We start from the raw sequence: 25,532 nt of genomic DNA on the forward strand, positions 1-25,532 counted from the left end.
ACAAAACATGTAAATAATATGGACATGTCAGCCATAATCAGGTTTATACGGGGTAAACTAACACCTACAAAGAACAGAAAGGGTTTGCTGGACTATGACATACCACAGAATGGCTTAACATTTGATACATTTTAGTGGTGCTAATTTTATAACTTTGGGAAACATCTGTTCATGTAAAGCCCAGCAAGGGCTAGTCAACAAGTGCTAGCAATGGGAGGGCAGATGGTGAGGGGTTAAGTGATGTAGTCATTTGAAAATGTCTATAAATTTTCCCTTTAAGAGGTGGAGCTTAATTCTCCTTACCCTTGAATATAGGCTAGACTTAGTGACTCCCCACTTACAGAATAAGGCAAAAATGAGCATGTCACTTCCACGGGGAGGCCACTGAAAGGCACTGTGGTTTCCTTCTTGCTTTCATACTCAGGGGAAAGCCAGCCACCATGCTGTGAGGACACTCTATGGAAGGGCCGTCAAGGAGAGGAACTGGGGCCTCTGCCCTCAAGGAAAGGAACTGAGGCCTCTGCCCTCAAGGAGAGGAACTGGGGCCTCTGCCTAACAGCCAGGTCAGTGAGCAGAAAAGTCAGCCCCAGTCAAAGCATCAGATGACTGCAGCCCCAACCAGTATCTTGTTTGCAACCTTACACCACACTCTTTGCCAGAACCACCAGCTAAGCTGCTCCCAAATTCCTGATCCAGAGACCTGTGAGATAAATGTTTGCTGTTTTAAGACAGTAAGTTTTGGGATGGTTTATTATATAGTAGGTAACTAGTATCGGTGGTGAGCCTTTGGGGGGTTTATGTGAATTCATCATGCCTTGGGAAAAGCAGGGTAAAGTTGAGGAAAGAAAAGGGGTATAAATGACTAAAAGAGTAGATGCTGCCTTGTTCAACAAGTGCTTAAAACTAGAGTTAAGTGAGCTCTGTGAATATATGAGAATGACTATTAAACTCTATAGCCATACTACTAGTTCTTTTTATCAATTAAAGATAGTATGAAAGGGGAAAAAAAGCTCCAAAATTGTTAATAGCATCTTTATTGTTTCACTGGTGCAAAAAAAAAAAAATCATAATTGTGATGCATTTCCTGCTAAATTTACAATGAAGGTGATACATAAATTATATAGATCACAAATTTTCTTTTATACTATTTAAAACCCAATTATATTGATAAATATGTCCAGAGGACAACATAGGTTCTTAATGGATGGCTGAGTCCAAATATGCAAAATATAGCTTCTGTTTTTGACCATGGTGCTTTAAAATTCTCAAACATGCATTAATATATTCTAGTTTTACGGAAAATCTTACACATGGCCTTATCTTGCAATTTAGGGAAAAGCCCAAGATGAATTTCACATACAGTATTCCTTTCTTCTAAATTAATCTCAAATTGGACTAGAAAACAAAAGAGACAGACGCCTTTGGGTTAGTACTCCCCAGGAATGAAGAAAATACACAATCAACAATGAAGCAAACAAACAAACAAAAAAAAGGAGAGCTTCATTAGTAGCCAAGATAAGTGCTTGTGGGTTTTGTTTTGTTTTGTTTTGTTTTTTTTACAGATCACAGGAATTTTAAATAGCAGATCAGTCATGCTACTTGGGGTGATCAGAAAGACTTGAACACTTACCAAGTGAATAATTTTATTAAGGTCCTGAAGGTGAGTGTCCGGAGGTGCTGGGTAAAACACATCACAGGTAAGAAATGGGAAACCTACCTCAGCATTTCTGAAAGGCACAATCTATGGAAGGGAAACCTAGCGTAATAAAACCCTCACTGGATGTACATGGAAAGGAGTATGGTGAGCTATTTCCTTTTTAAAGGATGAGACCTTCATAAATTGGCCCCTCGGATTCTGGTGATTCCCGCCGCAAGCGCAAATGCTCCAGTGTGTTATGAAAATGTTTGTTAATCTGCTCTGTTTCTTCACTGGATTCAAGATTCGGGAGGTCTTCTCGAATCTTTTGGATAAGCTGGTTTAAAACCTGAATTGTTACCTACAAAAGAATATGTACAAATTCATGATCAAGCACGTACCACAAAAAATGAAAGGCAATTTAATAAAACTGTTTTGAGGAGCTTCTGTTACATTCATCAATTACCTGAGTAATTATGAAAAAAGAAAGATGGGGATACAATTCCTAGTTTGAACAATTACTGACTATCAAAAAAAAAAAAAAAAAACCCTTTAAAACAAGCAAAATTGGCTCGGCGCAGTGGCTCATCCCTGTACTCCCAGCACTTGGGGAGGCTGAGGCGGGCAGATCACTTGAAGTCAGGAGTTTTGAGACCAGCCTGGCCAACATGGTGGAACCCCATCTCTAGTAATAATACAAAAATTAGCTGGGCGTGGTGCCGGGCGCCTATAATACCAGCTATTCAGGAGGCTGAGGCATGAGAATTGCTTGAACCTGGGAGGCAGAGGTTGCAATGAGCTGAGATTGCCACTGCACTCCAGCCTGGGTGACAGAGCCAGACTCTGTCAAAAAAAGAAAAACAAGCAAAATTTTATTTAACTTACAAATCTTGACCAAAACTGTATTGCTAAAAGGATACTGCGTTTAGGAATTATTATTATTATTATTATTATTATTATTATTTTTGAGACGGAGTTTCACTCTTGTTGCCCAGGCAGGAGTGCAATGGCACAGTCTTGGCTCACTGCAGCCTCCACCTCCCAGGTTCAAGCGATTCTCCTGCCTTAGGCTTCCAAGTAGCTGGGATTACAGGCGCCTGCCACCACGCCTAGCTAATTTTTGTATTTTTAGTAGAGATGGGGTTTCACAATGTTGGCCAGGCTGGTTTCAAACTCCTGACCTCAGGTGATCTGCCCGCCTCAGCCTCCCAAAGTGCTGGGATTACAGGCATGAGCCACCACACCCAGCCTAGGAATTATCTTAAACTAGAACATTATGACAAATTAGCCTATTATTTGACATCTGTAAATTATTTTACATTTTTCAAATGAACAGTGATTAAAGTATCAGAATGATAAACTTTTGTACATATCAAATCTCCTAAGAGTAGGAAGGGAAAATATTAGTTTATTAACAACACTACTAATTCACTTACCGCATCATTTTCCTTTTCATAAAAATAGATATATCTGTTCAGAATTTCTATAAAAAGCTGCACTTGTAAAGAGGGGTCCATGCACTGATTTGCTATTTTTAGAGCTTTTTTTAGGCACTCCATTACCCTCTTGCCTCCGTGAAGCTAAAATAAAAGGGCAGGGGGACAGTGAAGAGATTAATGAAACATCTCGTTTTCATACAAAGAAACACAACACTACCGTGCTCTTTCGTGTTTTAAAGGGACATAACAAATTTAAATCCTTTTCATTCTCCTTCTTCTTGTTTTGAAGTATACAGCTGTATTTTTTTAAAAACAGGTAGTGGTTTGAACTTGCTATGTTACAATATCATCAAACAGAGGCTTCACTACAGGATGAGACTCTCTTTTTTAACAAAACAAAGCAATTTTGTTCATCAGATTTCCAAGCACCCCAAATGTTTCACCTCCAGAACACAAGGCCATGACAACTGATCCCTGTTATGGATCCTGTCTGCTATCATGCAGTCAGGAATGACCTTACCTCCTCCCCATTTTTGTCCGTGTTTCTGCCAGACCAGAAGAGATGTGCACAGGTGCTCACAGCTCGGCCCTGATCAGGTTTCTTTAGAAGTTTGGATGCAGCAAGGGCACACTGAGTCCTCAGAGGTTCGTGATTCTCTTCACTGAAGCACTTCATCCTTTCAAAAGTGCCAATGATCAAGGTGATGGCAGCTAGCTGTGCTTTGGAATCGCTGATTTCATCTTCATACAGAGAAAATGCCTAGTGAACATAAAGCAGAAAGGACTTTCAAGGACCAACCATCCTCTAGTTGAGCATTTTCCAAAGTACTTGTCACCAAACCTCCATCCTGTAAGACTTCTGCAGCCTTCATATCAGAACATGCTGCACCCTCTCTTGAGAGCCACAGGACACAACTGAGATGGTAAAAACGCTAAAAAGTTGCAATAAAGAAACTTCTTTCAACTTTGTTTAACCCAGGGTTCCCAAACTGGATTTTGGGAATTGAGTGCATTTCCCGAATTTTATGTTCCATGAAACACTTTTACCATGACCCACTTGGAAATCTTAGATTTCATCAGCAAATGATCAACACCAGTCAATTACAACAATAATATTAACAGGTTCCATGATGGTGGGAAGGTGGTAGTTACACATTCAGTAAAAGAAGAGTAAATTCATGTGCATTACCACCATGCCTGCAAACAAGCAACTGAACCCAGCAGAGCTGACATGACAACGCAGAAAGAACAGATCATCACCTGGGACATGAATTCATATGCGACTGTTTCATGATTTTCAAAACCAATTTCCCCAGCAGCTAGTGCTCCTTGAAGAAAAAGTCTTAAGGGCAATTCTGCCAGCTCTGCTTTGATCAAAGCACTGATAGTCTGGTGGGCAAATGAAAAAATCTTCTGGCATTTCTTTTCCCATTTGTCATCCTAAAACAAGAAAAAACATTTTAAGTTACCTTAAATTCAAAATTAACTTGTTCCACGATATCCATTTTAATAGAACAAAATAGTGTAAGTTGTGTGCACAGTTTTCCTGTCATTTTCCTTCTCTGTTTCAGTTATAGGGCAAACAAGTAAATCAAGCAGGATGTCTTCTCAAAACATCATTTGAGGTTAAATTGCCTTTGCAATGTTAATGTATTTGGTATTTGTTTTTTCTTTTTGAGACAGAGTTTTGCTCTTGTTGCCCAGGCTGGAGTGCAGTGGCGCAATCTTGGCTCACTGCAACCTCCGTCTCCTGGATTCAAGTGATTCTCCTGCCTCAGCCTCCCGAGTGGCGGGATTACAGGTGCCCACCACCACACCCAGCTAATTTTGTATTTTTAGTAGGGGTGGGGTTTCACCAAGTTGGCCAGGCTGGTAACTCCTGACCTCAAGTGATCTGCCCGCCTCAGCCTCCCAAAGTGCTGGGATCACAGGCGTGAGCCACTGCACCCAACCTGTTTTTTCTTTCCTTTTTTTTTTTCAAAAGCTCGGTTACCCAGCTGGAGTGCAGTGGTGTGATCACAGCTCATTGCAGCCTTGAACTCCTGGGTTCAAGTGATGCTCCCACCTCAGACTCCTGAATAGCTAGGACTACAGGCTTGCATCACCACACCTGGCTAATTTTTTTTTTTTTTTTTTTTGTAGAGACAGGGTCTCATTCTGTTGCCCAGGCTGATCTTGAACTACTGGCCCCGAGCAAACCTCCCGCCTCAGCCTCCCAAAGGGTTGGGATTACAGGCATGAGCCATCACACCTGGCTGATAATTGTTTTTTCTGATTTGTAAGTTACATTCCCAAATTGGAGAAAATAAGAAAAATACAAAAAATCATCCACACATCATCCCTAAATCTACCACCCAGGGATAATCACTGGTAACATTCGGATGCTAAATGTCTTCCTTTCTTTTTTTCTATGTAACTGTAATGTAACTGGCATTTTTGTGTGTGGTTTTCTTTTTTCTCTTTGGTGCAATCTCGGCTCACTGCCACCTCTGCCTCTTGGGTTCAAACCATTCTTCTGCCTCAGCCTCCTGAGTAGCTGGGATTACAAGCGCGCCACCACGCCCTGCTATTTTTTGTATTTTTAGTAGAGAAGGGGTTTCACCTTATCGGCCAGGCTAGTCTTGAACTGCTGACCTCAAGTGATCCACCCATCTCAGCCTCCCAAAGTGCTAGGATTACTGGCATGAGCCACTGCATCTAGCCCTTATTTTCTTGAGAGTTAAAATCGATTCACACTTCAAGTAATTTGTATCTAATTTTTCTTTTCTTTTCTTTTCTTTTTTTTTGAGAAGTAGTTTCCCTCTTGTTGCCCAGGCTGGAGTGCAATGGCATGATCTCAGCTCGCCACAACCTCCGCCTCCCAGGTTCAAGTGATTCTCCTGCCTCAGCCTACCGAATAGCTGGGATTACAGGCATGCGCCACCACACCCAGCTAATTTTGTATTTTTAGTAGAGACGGGGTTTCTCCATATTGGTCAGGCTGGTCTCAAACTCCCGACCTCAGGTGATCCGCCTGCCTCAGCCTCCCGAAGTGCTAGGATTACAGGCGTGAGCCACTGCGCCCAGCTCTAATTTTTCTTATTTTGTCCTAACAATTTTCCCGATACTAATTCGAAATCATTTTAATGACTAGAAAATATTATGGAGACTGGCTATGGCATAATTTATTGAACTATTCCCTTTTAGACATAATCTGTAATATTACAACGTATGTTCTATATACACTAAGCTTTATTGAGACCCTAATTATTCCCTTAGTATAAATTCTTGGAATTCCACTTGGAAGTAAAATTATTGAATATTTTAACACCCTACTTACATACTGCCAACTTCCTAGAAGTATTATAGTAATTCACACTGCCAACATTAGATGAGAATGAATTTTCATCACACCATTGCCATTGCTGAACCTTATTTTTCATTTCTCTTTGCCAATTTGATTTCTTAAAAGGTTCACTGTTGTAATTACAAGTGAGGTTAAATATTTTATCATGATTGACTATCCAAATTTCTTCTTGTTAAAGCAATCAGTTCTTTTCATTTTTAAAAGATGGCGACAGGCTGGGCATGGTGGCTCATGCCTGTAATCCCAACACTTAGGGAGGCCAAGGAGGCAGGAGGATCGCTTGAGCCCAAGAGTTTCAGACCAGCCTAGGCAACATGGTGAGACTCTGTCTCTACAAAAAATAAAAAATTAGCCAGTGTGGTGGCACATGCTTGCAGTCCCAGCTACTCAGGAGGCTGAAATGGAAGGATCGCTTGAGCCTAAGAGTTCGAAGCTGCAGTGAGCCGTAATCATACCACTGTATCCCAGTCTGGGCGACAAAGACCTTGACTCAAAAAAAAAAAAAAAAGTGACAGTGGCAGTCATAGACCTTGGCACAGTGCATGACAACACAGTAAGAAATGCTAGTAAATAAGTAAAGGCTAGTTACTTTTATTTGCCCTAAATCGTTTTGATCCCCAGAATTTTTTTATCTTATAACTGAAAGTTTGTATTCTTTGGCAACTACTGTTCTAGTCTTTGCTTACACAAGTTCAACCATTTTTTAGTGACTGGGTCTCCCTCTGTCACCCAGGCTGGAGCGCAAAAGCACAATCATAACTCACTGCAGCCTCCAACTCCTGGGCTCAAGCTGTCCTCCTGCCCTAGCCTCTTTTTTTTGAGACAGAGTCTCACTTTGTCACCCAGGCTGGAGTGCAGTGGCGCGATCTCAGCTTACTGCAACCTCTGCCTCCCGGGTTCAAGTGATTCTCCTGCCTCAGCTTCCTGAGTAGCTGGGATTACAGGCATGTGCCCTCACATCTGGCTAATTTTTGTATTTTTAGTAGAGACAGGGTTTCACCATGTTGGCCAGGCTGGTCTCAAACTCCTGATCCCAGATGATCCGCCCACCTTGGCCTCCCAAAGTGCTAGGATGACAGGTGTGAGCCACCACACCCAGCCCTGCCCTAGCCTCTTGAGTAGGTAGGACTATAGGCATGTACCACCACGCCTGGCTAATTTTTTAATTTTTTTTTTTTTTTTTTAGACGGAGTTTCACTCTTGTTGCCCAGGCTGAAGTGCAATGGCACGATCTCGGCTCACCACAACCTCTGCGTCCCGGGTTCAAGTGATTCTCCTGCCTCAGACTCCCGAGTAGCTGGGACTACAGGCATGCGCCACCACGCCCAGCTAATTTTGTATTTTCAGTAGAGACGGGGTTTCTCCATGTTGGTCAGGCTGTTCTCAAACTCCCGACCTCAGGTGAACCGCCTGCTTCGGCCTCCCAAAGTGCTCCAATTACAGGCGTGAGCCACCACACCTGGCCTTTTTATTTTTTAATAGAGATTGGGTCTTGCTATATTACCCAGGCTGGATGAATTCAACTTAAAAAACAATTCTACATATAAATGAAGTCATATAGTATTTGCCTTTCTGTGTTTGGCTTATTTCACTTAGAACAATGTCCTCCAGATTAATCCCTGTTGTCATAAATGGCAAGATTTTCTTCATTTCTATAGCTGAGTATTATTCTACTATGTAGAGAATATGTGTGTACATACATATACACACATATATACGTATATACACACACATATATACACAACACAATTTCTTTACTCATCTATCGATGGACACTAAGGTTGTTTCCATATCTCAGCCATTGTGAATAATGCTGCAATAAACATGGGAGTGCAGATATCTCTTTGAGATACTGATTTCCTTTCCTTTGAATGCATAACTAGATGTGGGACTGCAGGGTCACATGGTAGTTCTAGTTTCAGTTTTTTGAGGAACCTCCATACTGTTTTCCATAATGGCTATACTAATTTATATTCCCACCAATAATAAACAGGGTTCCCATTTCTCTACATCCTTGCCAACACTTGATTTTCTGTTTTTTTGATAACAGTTATTCTGACAAATGTGAGGTGACATCTCATAGTGGTTTTGATTTACATTTTCCTGATAAATGATGTTGAACATCTGTTCATATACCAGTTGGCCACCTGTATGTCTTCTTTGGAAAAATGTCTATTCAGATCCTTTGCTCATTTTTAAATCAAGTTATTCATTTGCTTGCTATTGAGTTGCATTCCATATATATTTTAGATATTGACCACTTTTCAGATGTATAGTTTGCAAATATTCTCCCCCATTCCACTGCCTGTCTCTTCACTCTGCTGATTGTTTCCTTTGTTGTACAGAAGCTTTTTAGTTTATTAAACTTATTTTTGCTTATTTTTTGCTTATTTTAAACTTATTTTTGCTTATTTTAAGCTTATTTTAAACTTATTTTTTGCTTATTTTAAACTTATTTTTTGCTTATTTTTAAACTTATTTTTGCTTTAGTTGCGTAGGTTTTTGGTTTCATATCCAAAAAATCATTGACCAATGACAAGGAGGTTTTTCCCTATGTTTTCTTCTAGGAGCTTTATGGTTTCAGGTCTTTAATTCATTTTGAGTTCATTATTATATATGGCATAAGATGAGGGTCCAAATGCATTCTTTTGCATGTGGATATCCAACTTTCCCAATACTATTTATTGAAGAGACCATTCTTTTCCCCTTTGTGTATTCTTGGTGTCCTTATCAAAGATTAGTTTATTGCATATGTGTGGGTTTATTTCTAGACTCTCTATTCTGTTCCATTGGTCTATGTGTCTGTTTTTATGCCAGTACCATATTACCATACTGCTTTAATTACTATGGCTTTGTAATGTAAGCTGGTTGCTATTTTTATTGTTATATTCACAAATTCCTATCCATAAACGCTGGTAAAGAGTGAATGATAAGCTGGCCTAATAAAAATTGGCCAAAAGCTGCTGTTTCATGCTGGTAGGTCTACTGCATACATCTTTTTTCTCTATTATGAGAAAATCAAGTCCATACTGAGGCCAGATGCAGTGGTTCACACCTATAATCCTAGCACTTTGAGAGGCTGAGGCAGCAGGATCACTTGAGGCCACAAGTTCGAGACCAACTGGTCAACATGGCAAGACCCTGTCTCTACTAAAAATACAAAAATTAGCTGGGCATGGTGGTGCACACCTGTAATCCCAGCTACTTAGGAGGCTGACACACAAGAATCGCTTGAACCCAGGAGTTGGAGGTTGCAGTGAGCTAAGACTGCGCCACTGTACTCCAGCCCGGGCGACAGAATGAGACCCTATCTCAAAACAAACAAACAAACAAAATTAAGTTACTGAGGTTGTTCCTTAACATTAACCTGAATGTCCAACTTTCAGGTACGTGAGCTTGAGGTATTTTCTTCAAAACTACACTGTGAAGACTCAAGCCATGGTTCCATTTTGAGGAAGAAAAAAGCTCATAAAAAGTTGCCCACAACTCATATTATTCAATGATATGCCTTTAGAGAGAAACGACTGCAATGCTAGGCCCTCTCCTTAGGTTTTAAAGCTAACCTGAATTAGAACTTAGGAAAGAGTTTCAGCATAAATTCACACTGCTTTAATCTTGCATTTCTAAGTGCTTTTTACGTGATCCCTCAGTATGTGATCCACCACCATCACCGTTAGGAACACTTAGCACAGGATAAGTAACAACTAGAGAGTTGGCGAAAATGGGATTTTATTATACCACTGTCTATTTTTGTACGTTTGAAATTTTTTATAATATAAAACAAACACACACACACTCAGAGTGATGAAAGAGGGAAAAAAGTACCTAAATACTTAAAAGTAAACTCACCACTTTAGAATTCTCTTTATATCGAAAAGCCAGCTGGTAAGCTGCAAATACCAAAGGTGGCAGTGTGAAGCGAATCCGCTGATTTCCACCAGCTCCAAAATGTTTTCGTGCTGTGTTCAAAATCTGACCCAAAAGCATTAAAGAAAAAAAAATATCCAAACTCTGATTAATCATTTGTGAAATAAATGTGGGCTCTAATCATCATTGCTAACATTTTGTGAATATATACAATGTACCATACTTTATGGTAGGCAATTTACATATTTCTTATCTCCTCAAGTTGTCACAACAACCCAGAGACAGATACTATTCCATTTCACAAATGGGGAAGCCTGAGTTTCAGAGAGGTTGTATAACCTGCCCAAGGTAGCGAGTTAGAAGCAAAGATATATTTAAATATATTTTCATACACACATGTGCAAAGTATGCTGCACTGATAAAGAATGTAGGCTCTGGCCAGGTGTGGTGACTCATGTCTGTAATCCCAGCACTTTGGGAGGCCGAAGGTGGACAGATCAGTTGAGGTCAGGAGTTCGAGACCAGCCTGGCCAACATAGGGAAACCCTGTATCTACTAAAAATACAAAAATTAGCTGGGCGTGGTGGCGCACACCTGTAATCTCAGCTACTGAGGAGGCTGAGGCAGGAGAATTGCTTGAACCCAGGAGATGGAGGTTGCAGTAAGCTGGGATCATGCCACTGCACTCCAGCCTGGGTGACAGAGCAAGATTCCATCTCAAAAAAAAAAAGAAAAAAGAAAAGAGAAAAAAAGAAGGCTGTGAAGATACTCAGAGACTCACATTTAAAAGCAGATGCTAATACTTATTACATGTGTGGCCTTGGGCAAATTATTTACCTTCTCTTAGCCACAAGTTTCTATAAACTCCTAGGGTTGTTGGGAAGATCAAGTGACACATGTGAAGGCTTACCACTACTTAGCACAAGGCATACGCTCAGTAATATTAACTATTGCTACGATACACAACAACTATATGCATATTACTGGTACATCATACCTCCTCATTCAAAAAAATTTTAAGACCATTTAAGTCAAGGAAAATGCTAACATACTTTAAAAGAGCTACTTGTGAAATATTCCATGAATTCTGTGTTTTTCTTGGATTTTTTTTTCTGAAATGGCACAACATATAGCCAATTCAGAAAAATTACAAGAAAAACACAGAGTTTATAAAATATTTTTAGTATATGTGACACAATGGCATTCAGGTTTTGTGAAATTCCTGATATGGTAGATGAATAAGAGAATGCATTTCCCCTAGAGGCAGTCAGAGCTAATGACCCTATCATTAAAGATCTCCATACATGGGAATAACCAATCAGCCACATGCAGAAGGCATAATTTTTTTTGAGACGGAGTTTCACTCTTGTTGCCCAGGCTGGAGCGCAATGGCGTGATATCCACTCACTGCAACCTCCACCTCCCAGGTTCAAGTGATTCTCCTGCCTCAGTCTCCTGAGCAGCTAGGATTACAGGCGCCCACCACCACGCCCAGCTAATTTTTCCATTTTTAGTAGAGATGGGGTTTCACCATGTTGGCCATGCTGGTCCTGAACTCCTGACCTCAGGTGATCCATCCACCTCAGCCTCTCAAAGTGCCAGGATTATAGATGTGAGCCACCATGCCCCGCCGGAAGGAATAGTTTCTAACTACTATATTTGGTAGGCAATAGAAAATGAAAACACACAGATACAATCTCACACAGAAACATAAGGCAATCAGTTAAAATACTTAGACAGTCACTCTGTACAGATCACATAGCTCACAGAGCACAATACCACAGTCCTGGAATGTTTGTCACTAAACCAAGACAAAGACCATCACACTATCAACAGAAGTCAGCCTCTTATTTCACACTGATTATGAAGTACAGGCGTGTCAACTACAATGAAGAAAGTCAACAGAAAGGGATGAGACAGTCAGGACATCCTCAAGCAAATGTCTTTTTCATCATAGCAGCCTAATAGCCTTATGCATCCAAGAATGGTTAAACTACTTTGCCCAAACAATAATTAAGCAGCCAACTGTGCTAACCCTTCACTAAAATAAACTATCTATCTAGTATCGGTCACTGATACCCCTACTCAGGCAACATGTTTTATCCATTTCACAATGATTCCCTGTGGACTAATAATAAAGAGAGAACCTCATGTGATTGTTCTTTATCAGAAAAAAAAAAAAGTTAAGAAAAAGGCAAAATGAATTTTTAAATCTTTCATCAAAAAACAAAAACTCACATTTTCAATGTGACAAATATAATTTATACTTGCAAATTTGGAAAAGTAAAATTAAATATAAGAATTGTATTTCTTATAAAGTTTATTATAAGCAATACATAGTTCAGAAAAAATGAACATGGAATAATTATCGGCACTCAAGCAAAAGAAGACAGACTTTTTTGTAATTCTCAGATAGTCTTCAAAAGAAATCAGAGCAACTGAATTGTTACTCACATGCTCCAGAAGTTTACAAACAATTATGTGTTTACATATAAAGTAAAAGCCCATGGATGCCATGAATCTTTTTTTTTTTTTCGAGATGGAGTCTCGCTCTGTTGCCCAGGCTGGAGTGCAGTGGCACAATCTCGGCTCACTGCAACCTCCACCTCCCAGGTTCAAGTGAATCTTTAATTCAGTTGCAATTCCTTCAAAACCATCTAAGACCAGAAAGTGAATTAAACCATTTTAAGCACTTGAACATGTGATTTCACTAGGAGCTGATACAGGGATATACTAAGGGTAAACTCATACCAAGTACTGCTGGTCAGGGTCCTCAGAGCGCAGCAGATGAATGAAGCGGCCCACAAGGCTCTGCTCATCAGCAAAATCTTCTGGATCAGGGTCTTCTACAGGTTGATCTGGCTGATCTTGAATCAATGTGGATACCAAATTCATTATGGAATCCACCTGTAACATGCGAGGCACAAGAAACCCACTGAGGTGAAACCATTGGCATACAAAGCCATTATCAAAAGTGTTTCCAGTTATAAAATTACAATACAGTATCAACAAGATATTCCTTTTTTTGGTGAGAAAGTCGATACACATGTATGTCATACACACATATACAGACAAAAGTCTGGAAAGATATGCACCAAATGTTAATTAACAGTGGTTATTCTCTATCTGGTGGAATTATAAATGTTTTATAATTCTTTATACATCTCCAATTTTTAATTTATATAATGAAAAAGTTACTGGTAAATTTTATGTAGTATTGAATTACCCTCCCCTCCCATCTCAGGTATCTAGGTCCAAAGTCTAAAATTGTAACACTGTTTCCCTAAAATAGCACGTAGGTATTCTCTTACCTGGTCTTGAGAGACAATTTCTGTGTTATAATCCAGAACATTACTAAGCACATAACAACTCATGCTCTTTCTGGACTCGTAGTCAAAGTACTCAAAGAGTGGGTGAAAATGTTTTAATTTCAAGACTGTTAAAATATTGTTGTAAGTGTCAACTGGTATTTTCAAAAGTCTGGTGAGTTCCTTTGAAACTGCACTACTGGTAGCAATACTACAAAAAGAAAAACAGAAGTCTTAATGAATAAAATTAACTTTCTATATACACAAATAGCATTTGTTCCATAAGAATTTGAAATTTTTCATTACACATTAAAGGAAATGGGTCAAGAGAATCATACCACCACAGAAGACTATAACAACCTCCTTTCAGGAGGATAAAAATGCTTATCTAAACACAAATATATATTCATCTATTATTTTTCTGTTGATACAAAACTAGATACAGTTTCCAACTCATGAACAGATGGTATAGCTGGAGTTAAGATGACTGTCTAGAATTCGATGACATTTCTAAGGGAAGTATTTTAAGTGGTAGTTTGGTTCCCAGGGGCCAGCCAACAAGTATTGTATATTCATGATGAAAATAAGTAGGAAAAAAACTCCATGCAAAACCAGCAATTCGACACAACAGAAAAATACATAAACTATTTCTTCTGCATCAGATGTTGGTGATTAAGGAAAAGCAGGCTGACTGACTTTTAGGTAGTCGTTAGTAAAATCATTCTGTAGATATTGAGGCATATTGGGGCATTTATTACAACCTCTTTAGAGGTTGTTATTTCTAATTATTTTGTCTATTTTTACTTTAAAATTCACTTGGGGAGAAAGACACAGATACATCATTTAGTTTTTTTAATTTAAATTTTATTTTTAATTTTATTTTTTATTAGAGACGGGGTCTCGCTATGTTGCCCAGGCTGTTCTCAAACTCATGGACTCAAGTGATTCTCCCAATTCAGCCTCCTGAATAGCTGGGATTACAGATGCAAGCCACCACACCTGGCACATCATTTAATTTTCTCTCACACTTATCATTCCACATCTGGACTTTTCAGTTTGCACACACACAAAACCAAAAATGACCAAAAGAGCAAGGGTAATACAAAGGGAGGAAAAAAAGAAGAAATTTTCTTGATGCAGGTAAACCACTGGAAGGGAGATAGAAAGGAGGAAGATTACATGAGGTAAAATTCTGAAGAATATGTTGGCGGGAGGCAGGCCTGGCTTGACCCAAGTCCAGAGCAGTGGGGAAGGGGGCAGGAAGGGAACTGCTGGGGAAGGTAACAGGATCAGAGCTGCCCATAGTGGCCACTAGAGGACGCCATAAGTCTAGGACAGAACAGCTGAGGAGGCTTCAAGTTGGAAATAGTACTGCTGATATTTCCTTTAAGGTATCAAAATCAAAGCTCAAAATAGAAAAGATATTTAAACCAATTTAATTTTGCACCTTAAATATACATAGCCCCTCATTTTTCACCATGTGCTGATTCGTAGGAAAACACCACTTATGGAAATAAATACTGCCTGACAAAGTTTCCTTACCAGTTTAAGAACAAACTCATTCACATGCAAGCTTGTCCAACCCAAAGCCCACAGGCCGCATGCAGCCCAGGATGGCTTTGAATGCGGCCCAACACAAATTCGTAAACTTTCTTAAAACATTATGAGTTTTTTTGGGATTTTTTTTTAAGCTCATCAGCTATTGTTAGTGTTAGTGTATTTTATGTGTGGCCCAAGAAAATGCTTCTTCCAGTGCAGCCCAGGGAAGCCAAAAGATTGGATGCCCCTGACACACAGAAAGGGATCCAAATTGGAGACACTGGTCCCTGAAGACTGCCTATGGTCCATAGGTACCACAATTTCCTTAATATAAAAAAACAAGTAATTGGTCACTACTTTCTGCCCCTAGTAGTGCTAAGCATGACAATCTTAATGCATGATTAAAACAAGACAAATGCCAGCAGTTCAAAAAACAATTGAGAAAGAAAAGCAAATCTAGGACAAAAATATCTTTGAGGATTTTTACAAAAATGTAACTGACTTACTGTTCAAGGTTGAGCTTATTGAATATCTCCACTGTTGTTTCTAGAACTTTATCAACATAGTCCACACGATCAGGGTAACATTTCATGGCAAGATTAATCAGAGAGACTTGTAAAGATACAACATCCTCTGAAGGCATGTCTTGTCTAGACTGGAATGTTTAGAAAACCACACAATTTATTTTAAACAATTGTAAAAGGAAGGCAGAGAAGTTTCAAAGTTTTGAGAACTTAGGAGAAATGCTACACAAACCTGTATCACTGTAGCCACCTGCTGTGAAAATATATCAAAAAGTTTAATATCCGCTGGGATTCCAGGTCCATCTTCACGGTGAGCAAATAAAGCTAATCTAAAAAAAAAAACAAAACACCCCTTTATTTTAAAAGATACAGGGTTTGGGTAGTGAGATCATGGATGACATCTTATTCTTTATTGCTTTTCTATATTTTGTATGAGCCCAAAAGGTTTTTGTTTTTTTTTGTTTTGTTTTGTTTTGTTTTGAGACAGAGTCTCGCTCTGTCGCCCAGGCTGGAGCGCAGTCACGCACTCTCCACTCAATGAAACCTCCACCTGCTGGGCTCAGGCTATCCTCCTTCCACCTCAGCCTCCTGAGTAGCTGGGGCTAACAGCATGTACCACCATACCCAGCTAATTTTTGTGTTTTCTGTAGTGATGGGGTTTCACCATGTTGCCCAGGGTGGTACTGACCTGGACTCAAGCAAGCCTCCCTCCTTGGCCTCCCAAAGTGCTGGGAATACAGATGTGAGCCACTGCACCCGGCCTCCTCAATTCATTTTTAACTAAACAGTTTTGCCAATGAAACCTTTTTCATCAGCATTCTTATTTCACACCATATTAAGTAGATTTTCAACAAGATAATTCTCTCAAACTCTTTGAAGCATAATTAAGTAGATATGGACAGAAATGCATTAAAGTGACAAATGTATTCAACAACCATGATTTAAATAAATAACCTTTAAAAAATAAAAGTACATAGACTATTTTAAGATACTGCATTTTTACTAAAGCTTGAAATACAACTAAGTCTAAAATTCATAAAATTAACTTTTATTTCCCACATCTTAAATTACTCAAAATAGTATGTTTCATTATCTGTTTGTCAGTCACAACTACATCCACATTTTGCTACGCCCAGAAGCATCACTACTGACAGAGATGTGTAAGTGACATTACAGGCAACTCAGGAAAATCCAGTTACTAGCTTCCTTTAAGAGTGGGCCCAATAAGTATGGAATTTTTGCTGCCCAGGATTGAGCTGATAATTTGGAAAAATTTGTTATCTAAATTCTCAGACTTTAAAACTAATAACTTAGTTTTTTAAAAAACATACAAAAGGTATCTGCAGAAATAAATCTTCTCTTAGGTTTCTGGTTTCATGACAATGCTTACAAGTGTAGGACAGACATCATATACTACTACATAACATGGCTGCAAAAAAGTCACCCATTGGCCAAGCGCAGTGGCTCATGTCTGTAATCCCAGCACTTTGGGAAGCTGAGGCAGGCGGATCATTTGAGCTCAGGAGTTTGAGACTAGCCTAGCCAACCTGGCAAAACCCTGTCTCTACTAAAAATACAAAAATTAGCTGGGCTTGTTGGTGCATGTCTGTAATCCCAGCTACTCCGGAGGCTGAGACACTAGAATCACTTGAACCTAGGAGTCGGAGGTTGCAGTGAGCCGAGACAGCGTCACTGCACTCTAGCTTGGGTGACAAGAGTGAGGATCTGTCTCAAAAAAAAAAAAAACCTAAGAAAATAAAAAAGTGGATGTATTAAACATATTTGATACTTAAAATTTTTTCTTTAAGAAAATGTGATGATAGAGTGATTACTTGAACATTTTCAATCATCAGTATCTTACGGCTACTCTAAATCAAATGAGTTCCCACTGCAAGATACTTACATCATGGTAAAAAACAAATTTTGTTCTTCAATATGATCTTTGGATTTGTATGATTTAAAAAATAAGTCTGTACAACATCTTTAAATGTCAATTAAGCACACAGAATAAAGATACTCATTATCTTCACGTCTCCTGCACATTTAAGTTAAGCCTCTTTCATGTCTAACATAGACAAGTACCTAGTACTCATACTCACAAAGCTAAATTATTTATAGTATAATTAAATTAAGATCATTGGTATGATAAAGATGTAACAGAAACAAATAATTCAAAAAAATGTTTAAAATTCATTATTCCCAAGTCAGAGCATTTATCCGCCAGTGTTGGAAGGTCTTACCTATCAATTAAAGCAATGATTATGTTCTTCACATTTACATTCTGGTGTAACTCAGCACAGGCCCGAAGAAAAGGATTCAAAGTCTGGAGGTGAAATTCATCAGGGAAAACCTGAAAATCAAATGATCAATACAAATAAAAGTATTTCACGTAATATTCTGGACTCACATATGGTAAAGTTCACATTTGTGGGAAAAAAACACTGTATTCTTATACAACTAAATTCAAACACATTACTTTTGAACCTCTCTACTAAACATAAGCTCAGACAGAAATATTCCAATAAACAAAGTGCACCTACAATTAAACTAAAGCTACAGAGACCTAGAAAACTCAGATTACTCATTCCTACATTTTGGAGGAAAACAAACCACATCGATACAAAGACCAAGGTATAAGTTAGAAACAGAAAATTCCTATTTTTAAATTATTTTTAGAAGAAGCAAGATTACATAAAAAAAAAAGAAACACTAAAAAAATTTTTTTAATTTTTTATAGAAACGGCATCTTGCTATGTTGCCCAGGCTGGTTTTGAACTCCTGGCCTCAAGAGATCCTCCCACCTTGAACTCCCAAACTGCTGAGATTACAGGTGTGAGTCACCACACCCCGCAAGGAAAACTCTTTATTCAGGAAAGCTTATTTCCTATTCCATCAAAATTTTTTCAAAACAATTAAATTTAATGAAAGATAAAATAGGTCGTTTAAAAAAAAATGAAATGTTCCCAGCTACCTGAATAATACACTCCATGAGATATTCTTGAGCCAAAGCATCCCTACAGTTTACAACTTGCTCCAATATGCCAGTCAAAACAATCTAAAAGAGAAAAAACACACATAAGGGTTAAAATCTGTTTTCAAAATCTTAAGCTATTCCTCTAGTAATGCATTTGAACTACTAACTTGAAAATCGTATTTGAGATTTTTCTCACCAAGACTTCACTTCTAAACTTTAAAAGCTTTTTTCTTTTTGAGACAAGGTCTTGTTCGGTTGCCCAGGCTGGAGTGAAGTGGCACAATCTCCACTCAATGCAACATCCACCTCCTAGGCTCAAGTCATCCTCCCACCTCAAGCCTCCTGAGTGCTGGGACTACAGGTACGTTCCACCATGCCCAGCTAATTTTGATAATTTTTGTAGAGATGGGGTCTCCCTATGTTGCCCAGGCCTGTCTCAAACTCCTGGACTCAAGTGATCCATCTGCCTTGGCCTCTCAAAAGTGAGCTTTTTTCTTCATGGCTTGTGCTTGTATATCCTCAGAAATCTTTGTCTAATCCTAGGTCATAAAGATTTCCTCTGTGTTTTCTTCTAACATTATTAGGTTCTATATTTAGGTCTCTGATTGATTTTTGTGTTTTTTCTATATGGTATGAGGGATTGGTCAAGGTTCAGGGTTTTTTGTTTGCATATAAACATCCAATTGTTCCAGAATCACTTGCTGAAAAGGTTGCCTTTGTACTTTTATCAAAAATAACTGATCATAAATATCTGGGTCTATTATGGATTGTCCAGTCAGAGATCGGTAAACTGAGCTGCTGCTTGTTTTTACAAATAAAGTTTTACTAGAACACAGCCATGCCCATTCACTTCCATATTGCCTGTGGGTGCTTTTGCACCATATCTGCACTGTTATTAGTTGTAGACCAGGGTGTCCAATCTTTTGGCTTGAAGAAGAATTAGAATTGTCTTGGGCCATACATAAAATACACTAATAATAGCTGATGAGCTTTAAAAAAAAAAAAAAAAAGCAAAAAATCTCATGTTTTAAAGTTTACAAACTTATGTTGGGCCATATTCAAGGCTGTCCTGGGCTGCAGGTTGGACAAGCTTGTTGTACAGCACATGTCTTACAAAGTCAAAAACCATTTATTATCTGGTCCCTCACAGGTAAAGTTTGCCATTCCCTGTTTTATTCCCCTCCATTGATTTGTGTGTCTATCCTTTTCACCAATACCACACAGGATCTCACTGCAGCTTTAGAGTAAATCATTAATTCAGGTTGCTTGGGTCTTTCAACTTGTTCTTCCTTTTCAAATTTGTTGTAGCTGTTCCAGGTTCTTTGTTTCTTCATATAAACTTTAGAATCAGCTTCTTAATTTCTACAAAAGTCTGCTGGGATTTTGACCGAGATTACATTGGATCTATAAATCAATTCTTTTTAAATGCTATTTTGACAATATTAAGTCTTCCAATCCACAAACACTGCATATATATCTTTCCGTTTAAGTCTTCTTCAATAACAGCCATTTTAAGATGTTTTTCAATGTACTATTGTATAACAAAAATATTCTGATTTTAAAAATCAGATTTCAGTTTATCTCTGAACATAAGAAGAGGTAACAAAAATATATAAACCTGTTTGTAACGTTCCACATTTACACCTTCCAACTGACTGAGGCGCACCAAATTTGTTCCCACTAAAATTCTCAGTTCTTGTCTTTCTCGTTCTCTTTTTTCTCTATCTCGGCTATGTCCCTGATGCTGCATTCGCACCCAGAGCTTGTTCATTTCTGCAAAGTTGAGCAGTACAAAATCCATGGAATCACTGATGTCACCAGTTGTTTCTTCACTGCAAAGAAACAGAAAAGTCTTTACACAGTATTTACAGGACCAACTTACTACTATCCTTCTCCTTTGTGTATTTCCTACTTATCTCTATAGTACACCAATGCTTTATAAAAAATCACTTTCAACTTCATTGGCTTAGTGTTAAATTTCAAAGGGAACAGACTCTAGGGTAAAAAGTACCATGGAGAGGACAGTATAAATTTAAAGGGCAAATTACTTTCCCCAACTCCTCATCCTGGGCCAACTGGACTTGCTCTTATGGCAACTTCCTTAATTGAAAAAGGCTAGAAGGATGGGCATGGTGGCTCATGTCCGTAATCCAGTGCTTTGGGAGGCCAAGGCAGGAAGATCGCTTTAGGCCAGGAGTTTAAAACTGGCCTGGGCAACATAATGAGACCCCATCCCCACAAACCAAAAACAAAAACAAAAGGCTAAAAAATGTAACACTTATGGTGTACTGCTAACTACATCATTTTACTGTTGAATATTTTGTTTTTAATTGGAATGTAAGCTTTGTGAGGGAAGAGACCATGGATTTCCTGCTTTATTTTTCTATGTCTCCTAGGATGGAGACCTCAGTACCTTTCAAAAATTGTTATTGATTGCCTAATTAAATGCTCAAAACGGACAGTCAAAACATAATAAAGCAAGTAACTTCATGAATTTCTCTACATTGTTAAATGTTTTATCTTTTCTGTACTGTTTTAAAAGAAATTGATGCAGATATATTAAAAAACATTAGAAATAAATGATATATTAAAAACCTTAGAAATAAATGAAAATATTAAAAAGAAAAGAACAAAATCTGTTGGGGCAAACTGAAAAAAGATTAAAAATTAAAAAAAGAAAGAAAATAAATGAATAAACTTTTTAAAAAAGGAATGAAGTTCTTTAATCTGGGGACCTGTCATGTGAACAGCTCACCCCACTGAAGACCACAGTTGGCTGACCATCTGCCCCTGCTGTGGGATAAAAGTACAGTAGACTTTGATGCTAGAATACTGATAACACAAGAGACAGGAGTGTCTCTGAATGGCTTTTATTTTTCCTTCTCTGGAGTTAATAGCTAACTCGTAACAGATAATTCAAATCACTTATATTCCAAGGTAACTAGCAGTCTATAAATTATAAAAACTGATAGACACTAAAGGAACAATTATGAAATCCAGGTGGCTCACACTTTATTATTTCATTACGAATTCAATTTCCAAATACAACTCTCTTAAAAAAGTTTTATTTTCAAAGAAGATTTAATGTAGTAGAAAAAATTACATTAAATGAAAAAAGCAGGTCCTAACAATCCAAAGATAAAATTTGCATAAGAGTACATTTTAGATCATACCACATATACTGAGGAGTTCTATATTACAAAGGAAATCTATATACAAATGCTACCTAAATGGCTGACTGGGTGGAAGAATTATTCATACTTTGTTTCTGTACATGTTTCCACACTTTTATACATTCTACAATGAAAGAAATATTGCAACAAAATTAAGAAAGAAAATCACTTACTCTGTTGGCTCTCCTTCATCAGGTAAGATATTTCTGGTACACTGAAGAAGGTAATTTCGAAGAAACAGACCCCTTAAGGGATGTTGCACACCACGGCACATTTCTACCAAATCTTTCAAAATATCCTTCCTGGACTGAGGAAATGACTTGACATATACAACTCCAACTGTGATCAAAAGGTAACTAGGAAAATTATGAAGAAATGCTGATTAGAAATAAAATATTCAAATCAAGAATTTATTTCCAAACACACTGAACAAAACATTAAATAAACAAGACAGGAACCATGTTGTTTTCTCCCGCATGACAAGGAAAATATCTCATTTAAAATATAACCACTGACTGACCTCTAAAAAACTATACACACACACACACACACACACACACACACACACACACACACACACACTGTATATATACAACATAGATATTACCTTTAAACATATTAGGAAGAGAACAATTATATTAATTTTTCTAATAGTCAAGACATTAAAAAAAATAGCAAGCATGTCCATTTTTTCTATTTCCAAAATTCCTCAAATATCTACATAAAACGTAAATCTAGTTACTCTAAAACAAGTAAGAGAATATCTACCAAAATGTTCATCTCAATTTGTTAAGAAATTACCCTTAAAACTTTTTCTTAAGCTGATAATCATAAAAGACGTAACATATAGTGGGAAATACAGACACAAAAGTTCTCTGATTTGTAATTACTTACAGCCTTGGGATAATGTTTCCAGCATACTGTACAAGTTCATAGAGATCTGCCACTTTCCTTCCTTTAGCAAACTCATCTGTCAGGTAGACCTCCAAGTAGTGCAGTTCATCAGAAATGGCCATATCTTTTAATTATGATTAAGGACTAAAAATAAAAATAAGCCAACCTAAACAAAACTTTGAAACTTGTTGGAGTCATTACTAACTACTGGGCAGACATCTTAAGTTTTAGTCCTTTAAGAAAGTGTTCAAGGGAAGGAAGAATTTTAGCCGGACTTTTCTTACTTTAAAATAAGGGTTTTAAAGCATGTGTGGTCAAGCAAAGCAGTAAATACAATGGTTACCTGTCAGACTGCTAATGGGTTTTGAAATGGCAAATGATTAAATTCCTGTCCATTTGAGACTGCTGCATAACAAAATCTAAGTATTAAAGAACCAACTGTGTCATAGCCTAAATATACTCATGAAGGGTCTGAAAATTGAGATGCACCGACAACACATTTAAAGATGTTTAAGCATAGGAAAGGAGTACTCTCAAAGTGTTTTTCTCACTTAGCACATCTGCGTGGAGAAGGAGTGCCATGTGACTCAGATAACGAAGAATAAGATAACTCCAGAAAAACTTCATAAAGAACAAACAAAATTGGCCTTATCAAGAAAAAGGTATGGTCCAAATGTTTAGTCTTCAACATTCAAAAGATACAAAGTTCATAGTAACTCTTTGGTGATAACATAGAAGTCCGGAGTTCACCAAGCATATTAGAAGCATGTTTTAGAGCATCCATAAGCTTGTTTTTGTCCTACAGAAATACCAAGAGAATAGATGAGAATGCTTAATTTAAATAAACATTTATCTTGGTTGTACAAATTCTTTACATCAAGGATTTGTTACATAGTTTTAAAAGAATACCGCACTTAAATGATTTTAACCACATTAAAAAAACAACTTAGATCAGTTCACCTTGCCGTCTCTACTGAAAAAGAAAAAGATACATGATTCTTAGTAAGACAACATAGCTAAGACTGCAAGCTTCTTGATAGAATGCTAATCTTTTCAATCTATAGAGACTAGGAAACTAGCTCCATTCATCACATTTTACCTGCAATCAAGAGAACTGGCATACTGATTCAGGTGAAGGAAGATACTATCCTGACATGGCTTTGTCATGGGTTAAAGACTCTTCAGAGCTGTCTGAAATGACTATCCATGTAAGTTTGCTTTCCTCTTGCATTCTTCAAGCCCTCACAATGCCCATATGTTCCACTTAACTCAGAAATGCAAGCAATTCCTTGAGATAGAGGAAACACTATCCATACACAGGAAGAGAAAGAAGCAAGCAATAGCAAACCCAGCTTCTCCATTCCAAGACATTTATTTTTCATTCCCAATTTGTTAGGAATTAAACCAATAAAAGACACAAGAGCATATTACTATGCTTTAGAAAGCACAGTAAGACATTTTACAAAGGTAAAATAGCATCATCTTCATCACACTAATTTATAGTTTAAAGTACTAACCAATTTGGCTCAATTCCTTACATTTTAATCCAGAGAATCAACAGTATCTACACAGATTATCTCTTACTTTATCTTTTAGAATATAAAAATATGTAAATAAGTGTTAAGTATAATTTTTAAGCTAGCTTCTACAATAAATATATCTATTCAGCAAAGAAATTAAAGTTTTCAAGATATTTAGAAAAAAAGCTGAATAATTCAAATGCAAAGCATTTAAATCCATTCATTCAACAAATATTTACTGAGTACCTATTATATGTTAAGTATTCCTCAGGTCTGAGGTATAGAACCAAGGAGGCTAGTAATTCTGGTCAGACACTGGTGTGGTAATAATACAGTAATGTGTAAATAAAAGGAAGGGTCTCTTATTCTTATGAGCTTGTATTCTAGTAGGGAAGACAGACAATCCCAAACCATAAATATACATGTGAGTAAACAGGGCTCTTTGTTGAAATTGCTCCACAAAGTGCTTGAGGGAGATGAGACTGAAGATAGATGCTGGTAGACGGTGAAGATTAGATTTACCAGAAACACCTGACTCTAGAAGACACTGCACATGCTTCCTTAGGAACACACAAACTGCAACTGTGCCTCCCACATCTCCATTCTTACCAGGCATCTCTTCATTTGGAATGACTGGACCTTCACAGCCTGTATGGCTTCATCCAAGAGCTTTTCCTGCTCATCCTGAGGGGACTGCTGTGTTGTAGGCTGAAAAATAAAAAATTCCACTGATGTCTCAAGCACATTCTTCTAGCAAGTACGTTATTTCTACAGTTCTAGCCATAGTCCTTCTCCAACAATGTCCAGCTCTATACCTCAAACCCATTTACCAAATTTTTTTTTTTTGAGACGGAGTCTAGCTCTGTCGCCCAGGCTGGAATGCAGTGGTGCCATCTCGGCTCACGGCAAGCTCCGCCTCCCGGGTTCAAGCCATTCTCCTGCCTCAGCCTCCTAAGTAGCTGGGACTACAAGCGCCCATCACCACGCCCGGCTAATTTTTTTTCTATTTTTAGTAGAGACGGGGTTTCACCATGTTAGCCAGGATAGTCTCCATCTCCTGACCTCGTGATTCGCCTACCTCGACCTCCCAAAGTGCTTGGATTATAGGCATGAGCCACCGCACCCGGCCCATTTACCAATTATTAACAGCTGCTGCACACAGAGTCATGCCTCATCGCTGAAGTTAACAGAATAAGACTGACAAAGAAGAATAGTATGTGTACAAAGAATTGCCTCTCTCTCAGAAAGTAGGCTGGCCTCAAAGAAACTTGCAGTGGTAGTTCATGGCTGTGTTCTGCTAACACACTCTGAA

At 38.1% G+C, this 25,532-nt stretch overlaps 1 protein-coding gene across 5 annotated transcripts in view; it reads right to left on the bottom strand.

Moving 5' to 3' along the window:
• Positions 1-1,018: 1,018 nt before the first annotated feature.
• Positions 1,019-25,532, bottom strand: part of VPS35 (VPS35 retromer complex component) — a 29,827-nt gene continuing 5,313 nt past the window's right edge. For 3 of the 5 annotated variants that reach the window (XM_024349820.3, XM_001161536.7, XM_063797096.1), the window contains exons 2-17: positions 24,830-24,928; positions 23,403-23,499; positions 22,701-22,824; positions 21,980-22,162; positions 20,252-20,465; positions 18,631-18,714; positions 17,900-18,009; positions 15,892-15,988; positions 15,642-15,790; positions 13,600-13,807; positions 13,040-13,195; positions 10,271-10,393; positions 4,336-4,515; positions 3,596-3,835; positions 3,073-3,216; positions 1,019-1,997 (exon numbers count right to left, since the gene is read on the bottom strand). In XM_024349820.3, the coding sequence (XP_024205588.1) occupies positions 1,818-1,997; positions 3,073-3,216; positions 3,596-3,835; positions 4,336-4,515; positions 10,271-10,393; positions 13,040-13,195; positions 13,600-13,807; positions 15,642-15,790; positions 15,892-15,988; positions 17,900-18,009; positions 18,631-18,714; positions 20,252-20,465; positions 21,980-22,162; positions 22,701-22,824; positions 23,403-23,499; positions 24,830-24,844 (2,304 nt within the window). In that variant the 5' untranslated portion in view covers positions 24,845-24,928 and the 3' untranslated portion in view covers positions 1,019-1,817. Of the gene's footprint in view, positions 1,998-3,072; positions 3,217-3,595; positions 3,836-4,335; positions 4,516-10,270; positions 10,394-13,039; positions 13,196-13,599; positions 13,808-15,641; positions 15,791-15,891; positions 15,989-17,899; positions 18,010-18,630; positions 18,715-20,251; positions 20,466-21,979; positions 22,163-22,700; positions 22,845-23,402; positions 23,500-24,829; positions 24,929-25,532 lie in introns of all 5 variants that reach the window. The other 2 variants (XM_063797098.1, XM_009430730.5) reach the window with 1 other exon arrangement.

The sequence above is a fragment of the Pan troglodytes genome, chromosome 18 (assembly GCF_028858775.2).
Source record: "Pan troglodytes isolate AG18354 chromosome 18, NHGRI_mPanTro3-v2.0_pri, whole genome shotgun sequence".
NCBI classification, from domain to species: Eukaryota; Metazoa; Chordata; class Mammalia; order Primates; family Hominidae; genus Pan; species Pan troglodytes.